Source organism: Hippoglossus stenolepis, chromosome 16 (genome assembly GCF_022539355.2).
Source record: "Hippoglossus stenolepis isolate QCI-W04-F060 chromosome 16, HSTE1.2, whole genome shotgun sequence".
NCBI lineage: Eukaryota > Metazoa > Chordata > Actinopteri > Pleuronectiformes > Pleuronectidae > Hippoglossus > Hippoglossus stenolepis.
Window position 1 is genome coordinate 14,783,826 of NC_061498.1, and position 8,399 is coordinate 14,792,224.

The 8,399-nt window shown below is 41.2% G+C and overlaps 1 protein-coding gene across 1 annotated transcript; it reads right to left on the minus strand.

Annotated features, from left to right (window-relative positions):
- Positions 1–3,317: 3,317 nt before the first annotated feature.
- rprml (reprimo-like) lies at positions 3,318–4,666 on the minus strand. The gene has a single exon (XM_035181123.2). It carries the CDS (start codon positions 4,271–4,273, stop codon positions 3,938–3,940), a length of 336 nt encoding a protein of 111 aa, XP_035037014.1. The 5' UTR covers positions 4,274–4,666; the 3' UTR covers positions 3,318–3,937.
- Between the last annotated feature and the right edge of the window lie 3,733 nt (positions 4,667–8,399).

Here is an 8,399-nt window from a genome sequence, read left to right on the forward strand (position 1 = left end):
AATCTTTTGATTTGACTTATGTATTGACATCTGGTGCTGAAGTTGCATGTTGCAGCTGAATACCCCTCACCTCACCCTCCCCTTCCAAACATCTCAATCATGAGAACATGTGGTAGCCTTCAGTTGTCATGAAAACTCAAAAGGTGTTTAATCTGTCCAGTCTGGGCTACTGTAAAGAACATGGCGGCCCCGTAGAGAGGACCCTCTCCTGATGTAAGTTTAAAATATTTAAATATAAATGGCCCATTCCAGGGTAAAGAAAACAACAATTTGTACAATTTAGATAATTACACACTAGTGAAAACATTACTAGGATTATTTTATATACAACTTCTGCTGATAGATCCCTTTCAACCTAAATCTTACACACTGGACCTTTGATAAATACTCTCTCTTCTAGATTGTATTGTTTTTGTTCTCTTTTATACATCTTTATATTTATTTCTCTTTTGTTTTTCAATTTTTTTGTTTTGCCATTTAGTCAATTTTTTTAGTCTGCCTCCGGTATTTGCTCATTGGTATCTCCTGGTATTATGCAGGTTTGCTTTGGCGACTGGGCTTGCTTGTATTTCCTAATGACATTTCAAGTTGGGCGTCATTGAGGGATGTGGCAGCTTCAGTACACTTGTACAAGTCCTGACGACGGGTGAGAGAGTTTCCTCGGTTCCTTTTTTCCATCTATCCATCCATCATCTATACCGGTATCCTTTGAGGGTCGCAGGAGGATGGGCTGGAGTCCAACCAGCTGACACTGGGCGAGAGGTGGGGTACTACTGGGCTAGCTAGTCTTAGTGAACTACCAGTGAGGGACTAGCCCATCCACTCTGTGTCAACTTCAGTTTATATCAAGTGGGAAACCCCCGTGATGGTATGAGCTGCCGTTTAGAAGCCTTAAGTTTGGCATTTTGTCAAGCGCCATCTTGTTTTTTTTTAAACCAGAAGTGACCATATTTGGGGGAGTGGACAGTGCAGCTTGACTGAGAGCTTGAGGACACTGTATGTCCACCTACACCTGCGACCTGGACCCATTGGATGGTAATAGCTGTCAATCACGTGATATTCATGTCTCAATGCATACTGAGCATATTTTAGTTATATTTATCAAATGAACACTGTGCTGTATTGAAGAAGACTTGAAACTCCTTTGTTTACTGTTGTTATAAATCAAGTGAGAAGACTCGTTTTCTCGTAGATTTCAGTAGAAACATTGTTCTTCTTGCAACCAGTGGAGTCGCCTTTTGCACTCAAGGGAAATAAAGGTTTCAGGCACTCCTGCATTTTTTGTCCCTTGTCCATTTAGTCTACGGTTGATACAAATGTGAGTGGTAGCAGCTGCAATTAGCACTTTATATGTGTTTACCCCCTTTTACCCTTGATGCCATTTTTCTGTTGCTACCTTTCTGGCTCTGGACAAAGTGAGACATCGCTCAAGCTCTGGTCCTCTGCCACCCAACAGTCCCGACTGAATCGAATGAGTCACTTACAACACACTATCTTTTTAAACTGAGTTTCAATGTGGCAAGTTAAGAACAGAACAGTTAACTATCTTGTCTCTAAAAATAGAATGCATGCCTCCTTGTTTCCAGCAAGCATTCACTGGTGCATGGCAACAATACCAGAACGATTTTGCTTGTTTTCTTTCCCCGGAGGATGAGATTACAGGCTCAGGAAGAAAGGATGAGGTTTATTAAGAACTGTAATAAATTATTTTAATAGCAGCTCTCTCTTTGACCTCCTCTTGATATAAAATCTGATAGTTTATCTACCAATGTGTGAAATCATAAGCCGACTAATAAACAAATGCTTTATGATGTCCCGTTTCAAAGGAAAATATGACACACAACCTAGAAATGTTGCGCTTTGTAACAATGAATAATCATCTCTGCTTTCATCTTAATTACTCTTTGCTGTGCTCCAAAAAATGTGTTTTCAGCGGTCACCATGTCAACAGGTTTTTACTTTGACATGTTTGCTATGCATTGTGTCTATATATTGTCGAGACGTTTTATGCTGTTCAAGTCTATTTATCTCATGGGTTTTATTTATCGATGCTGTTTTCTAAAGTACTTTTGGTCAATGTCTAAATTTGCTGGTCTGTCGGTCATCAGTGTCCGATGTTTTGCACGGTGAACGGTCACACGTGTGAATGCATGGCTGTGTTTGTAAGGATTCATCTGCCCCATCTCTCCTAACAAGTACTGAAATAATAATGAGAACATTGGTTGCTTCTGAGTGGGGCACGTAGGAGAGATGGGATGAGTGCAGATAGAAAGAGAGAAGAAACTGGAGAGAAATTGGATCAAAATGCTGAATCGAAACCTAATATCTGCCAGAATGGAACTTTTTATGAGAATCTTTTGTCTGACATAAATAGAATCAGTTGGCAAAGTTTTGTTCTCAGGGAAGAGAAGGTGCGCCTGCTATCTGCTGACAGATCTGCAGGAAGGGTAATGACATCATTAAGTGCGATGACAGTTCATGAATGTTCTTATTTGTCCTCTCCTCTGTGAAACCCTGCATCAAAGCTGCACTGAGGTATTCAATATTCTCTCACCGCTGTCTTGTTCCGACGGAACAAAAGAAAAAGTTGAACGTGGACTTCTCTGGATTCCTTAAATTCCTTTAGTTGCAGTGGGGACTGCTGGGAAATGAGGTGGTGAGGGTGAGCATGAAGGTGTGTGGAATTCAGCTGGTCACTCTCCAGAGCCAGCAGATTAAATGCTGTGAAGCCAATATGAGCTCGACTTGTTGTCCTCAAGATGGATAACTCGGCCTGGCCTCACATCGCCTCTCTGGAGCTAAAATATATGATGCTCATTCTGTGCTTAAGTGTGATTGTGCCATTTTTGTCTTCATTGCACTGTGTAAAATAATATTTTCATATAATTTATTTAACATTAATAAGGTATCTAATCATTTCGAAATGCAACACTGGATTCACTGCTTTCATCTTGTGCAAAAGAAATCACATCTGACTTGATGAGATGGTCAGAGAAAAGTCTACTTTCATTAGTTTTGAATCAAATTTATAGTTTGAAAATAAGTAATACTTAAGTTAATTGATTAACTTTAAACACAATATTTGAAGAAAAAATACATTGCGGACAAAATTGTCTCAAAAAAGACGTCACAGAAAATATCTGCACACATGGTAATGTTGAGGTGATGTGTATCATGTTCATTAACAGATGACAGAGATACGATTGATATGGTCATTTCAGTGATTTAATTGCATGCTGCAATTTCAAGTTAAAGTTTTTTTTTGGTACAAAATAATTCATGCAGCATCAATGATTTCAAAAGTGCAAAACAGGTCCAAAAATCACTACAGATCAATTAGCGAGCATGCCAAGAAGGACCAGAATCACTCCATAAAGCTGAGATGGAGTCTGTTGGAAAACGTGCAAGATTTCAGTAGTTACCAAACGAGACCGAGAAAAATACTTTGTATAGAGATTACCCATATATCCATCAAGTCCACGGAGAACACTGGCAGATGCGTGGAACTATAAGAATTCACAATCATGCTTTTTGACAGTTTAAAAACATTCATTAACAATCATTTCAAATTTACAAAACCAAAGGGAACTAACTTCACAAAAAAATGAGGTAACAGCTTGTAAACATTTCGTCACTTTGTTCAAGTTGGCAATATTAAATTCACTCCAAAGATTCAACAGACCGGCCCACGTGTAAACAATTGGCTGTCTTTTACGCACAAACTTTACGCACGGACATTTGTCGCTGGACCCGTTTCCTGTGGTCATTTTCGGAAGCAAAAGTGAAGGTTTTGCATATTTGTCCTCACCGGGGCTCAGAGGGAACGTCTCTGAAGTACATGCAGATGCAGATCTTGAGCTGCGGTTGGAAATGCGCACCTGATCTTCATCCCGAATCCCCGCTCCATCACTTCCCCGCTGCACCTGCTCTTCCTGTTCTAGCTGAGGCCGATCATGACCGTCTCCACGTCTTTGGAGGGTCTGCGGTCCTTCACCAGGAAGTTAATCATGCTCTCCGATTTGATCATCAGGTTGCACCCGAGGAAGAATATACCGAACATGACGGTGAGCGACAGCACGCACAGCACCGCGATCTGCACCACCCGCATGACAAATAGTTTGCGCTCCTCTTGCAGCAGCACGAGCGACCCTCCGCCGTCGCCGGTCACTACGTTGCTGGTGCCGTTGCCGTAGTATGTGGCCAGAGTTCCGGCGAGGGTCTGACTCCCGTTAAACAGTGCGCCCTGGGTCACGTCGAAGAAGGAGACGTTCATGTTTCCTTGCGAGTGATCAGCAAATAGACTCCACTTGGCAGGCGCACGGTCTCACCAACCTGGACTCCAAGCAAAACTTTGCGTCATGTGACTGTTCAGACAATAAATAAGAGGGAAATTAACGAAAAACAAAACGCCTTTAAATTCCCGATTCACAGTCAAGCATCGAGGTTTGCACAGCTCCGCAGCGTAATGACCGCATCCGCATCACTGGACCGTTCTCCGCAGTTACAGGTGCAACTAAAAGTAAGTTTCTACAACTCAAATTCCATGTGTTCCCGACTCTTGGTGAGTCTTCTTACACGGCGCGCAAGGTGCAAAACGTGTCCCCCCCCTGATGTAATAAGAGACAGACAGTCCCTGTGCTCGCCTGCGAGCGCTTCTTTTGTGCCAAGTCTCTGGTGCGTTTTAAAGTGATGATGAGCTCCCTGTGGACCACACCACTATATCACTGGAGGAGGCAGTCAGCTGGCCAGAGAGAATGCGCTCCTCCTCAGATGTACAAAAGATAAAGAAATAAAATGAAATATATATATTTGAATTTGAAGTAGTAATCTGGCATTATTATCCTTCACCTATTCTTTCTTTCAGGAGGCAAAGTGTTTCCTAAAAAACCTTCAAAAAGTGAATGAATTTCAAACAAGTGCTACTCCCTGTCAATGTTTTTTTAATTAAAAATATTAGCTTTCAATGAGGAATGAGGCCAAATGGTTCATGAACATGGATATTTTGAAGTGTGTTCTTCACAGATATAGGTTCATTTATGCACATCAATAATGCCTGGAATCAATATTGACTCAACCATACATTAACTTCAAAGGCTTCTCATGAAAGTGTTAAAAAAAACGTTCAGTTCAGTTAGAATAACAATGAGAAGCAGATTTCTATCTGCTCTGAAAGACAATTAAAACTTTGACAGGCGAGTTTACTGCAGGTTGCTGAGGAAACTGTCCCTGTGACTTATATATAGGAGCCTTGAGAGGTAGACCAAACACAGCACCTTTAAATGAAGACATGAATTAATAAACTATGATTGAACCATGGCAAATATTTATCTGAAATATTGGCTCCACCATGCCTGCTGCTTCCTTTCCTCGGCAGCGGCTGAAATGAAACTCCTGAGAAGCACTGAAGCTCTATTTTTATTAGACAACGTTATCACTTGGTCTTTCAGGTGCTTTGTACCTATATACAGTAGATATATATATATATATATATATATAGACAGATTGTTGTTCCATCTAAATGATGCAATTTATTCTTCATGCACTCACTTGCCACCTTATGCATTGTTAGGTTTCATTTTATGTTGTCAGTGTTTTAATGACGGAAATAGCAGTGATGATTTACTCATCCAACAGTTGCTCCTCTATAATATAATAGCAGCTAATTTGTCACAATCAGTCCTACTTGTAATTTTAAAATAACTCCAGTTTTTTTATTACCTCTAAGTTGATTTGCCTTCATTTACAACCCTCGTTGAAAAATACTGAGTTCTCTTGGTGCGTCTATTTCACACAATTAGACATCGAGACAGTTTTGCACTTGATGGATGGAAACTTGCCCGCTGGGTTTGAAAATTACCCAAGAGACAATTTAGTGGTGCATGAAAACAAAGTGACAGATGTGATTTCCATTTGTGCTTTGAGATTTCAAACAATTCCAATTTATGAGGCTGTCGGCGCATATTTTTATGAAGTTGTAAATGCAGCAAGAAAGGAGGAAGAAAGGGAAAAAAAGGTTGTATGAGGAAATTAAAAACTAAAAGCAAATTTGGGCTGACTGGGAACCAATTTAATATGTATTATCTAATTACACCACCAAAGGATTACGTATGTTGTCCCCCAGACTGTAAATATCATGTAATTATAACACTGAATTTGTCCTAATCCCTTCACTCGCACATACAGTATATGGATACAATTTTAACCGTTGGGATGAACTCTGACAAGTTGATTTTGAAATGACTCCTCAAGCTTTGACAGCGGAGGCCGTCACATTAATCTGCTGTTTGTCTAAAAACAAAGGCCATGAGACTCAATTTGGTAGACAGTATGTCTGGGTAAGCAGCTTTCAGCCGGCAACTGACAAGCATGTGTACAAACAATGATTAGCTCCGGCCACAAATACCTTCCATAAAACCCGGAGGAAAGAAACAACAAGGAGTGTTGCACTGTGTGCTCTTTTGTGTGTGGAATAAAATCAAATAATCTCCTCCGCTGATGGATTTGCCGTAAATTAATTGGCAGCATGTGAATCGATGCTGTGAAATGGGATTTGGCTCTATTATTCACTGCAGGGCGATTATGGAAAATAGTTTGCACTTACACTTCATCTCTCTGTCAATATGTAAATCCTCGGCTACAGCAAAAACAACGAACAATGCATCTGGGGCTTAAACTTCAGAGAATTCACAAATGAGGAAAAAATTGACTGCAAATTGGAAACCTCAAAGAACACGTTACTCTTCAGAACTAATTATCAATATCTTTTTTCAGTGAAATGTTTTTCCCTTTTAAAAAGCTGAATACTGAAGAACCTGTTGCTGAACCTGTAGGTTCCGTCTCAGTGGAACATCACACGCTCTGAACTGGTTGCGAGTGCCGCACATTTCATTGATGTAGTGGCCACTGGCAGAGGTGCATCTCTAACAAGTGGTTATTGTCAATATATAGCGGAATATGAAGATATATTCATTTGTGGATGCATATAGACATGCGAGTGTCTGACTTGTTCCTAAGCAACAGTAGACCTGTGAGCCCAGTGACAGATGGTTGGTGAAGTTATTTTGGTTTAGAGGAGAAGGAGGGAGGGAGGGATGAGGTGCCTGGACGGAGGAGAGGAGAGAGAGAGGGGGACGTTTCCACTTAACATGAGGGAATTGGCAGCCTAGCAACCCAAACTAAGTGAAGACATCCCTAGCAACAAGGAGGAGGCGTTTGACCCCACCCACCTCCCCTCTGCCCATCATCATCATCACCATCATCATCATCATCCTCAACCCTTAGTGTACAGACTTTCCTCACAAGTTCCCTCTCTTCAATTAACAGATTATCTAATCAAAGTAGACACAGGGTAGCGAGGAATCCGCTGTGTGTGTGTGTGTGTGTGTGTGTGTGTGTGTGTGTGTGTGTGTGTGTGTGTGTGTGTGTGTGTGTTGTGTGTGCGTGTGTGTGTGTGTGTGTGTGTGTTTGGTTAAAGGCCGTGTTGTGTCCTCGAGGGTTTTATTACATTTAGGACTCTTAATCACGTCGATGTAAACACAGTCGTTAATTACACACGGATGCAGTTTGCAGGGATGCGATGCCACAGCAGAGAGATGCTCCACGTCAGCCCACAACTATAAGCAAACATCAGTCATTAAAGTCATTTTAAGGAGGTAATGGCTTCATTGCTTTGGTTTGCAGGGGGATATAGATATTTATTATTAGACTTCCTTAAAGTGTGTACCTGCAGCTCGTCTGTTTGACTGGCTGGGGCAAATTAGTTTGAGATACCGATTACAGACTAACTAAAGAAAGCTCCGCTCGGAGTACGGACATCTCCTGCACTCAGCCACTATCCATTAACTTCAATTCCATTGAGACACATACATCTCCACAGTATAACGCAGGACACAATCATTTGTACTTTATATCCTCCATTGTCTGCTTTGACCAGTTTGTTTTCTTTGTGCCTTCTCCGTTATTTTTCTTCTCTCCTATATTTAACAACAGGCTTCATTAGACTTCTCATAGTTCTGAAGTCTGGATAAACTGTAATTAAAAAAAATACAAGCACAGAAATGCCCCGCTTGCCCTCTTTCTTTCCCTCGTGTGTTCTCAGTTTATTTATATATTTTTTACTCTCTCCGCATATAAGCCGCTGTTCCCCTGAGAGAATTTAAACTGCAGATCCGGAGAGGGAGCAGGAGGAGGAGGAGGAGGCCGCGCCAGAAGGCAGAATGGACAAATACACTTTGTCCATTAATGTCAGTGACTCCAGGGCACATTTCATAAGCCAGCGAACCCTTCACCCGAGAAAAACTCATATCTACCACGACGACCTCGGCAAAGCAGGAAAGGGGGAAACCAGCCGTAGTTAACCAAACACAGATTTTGTCTGAGTGTATTATGATATTGGCTCT

Coding starts and splice junctions, on each gene's coding strand:
- rprml (XM_035181123.2), bottom strand. CDS start 4,273: ATGAACGTCTCCTTCTTCGACGTGACCCAGGGCGCACTGTTTAACGGG.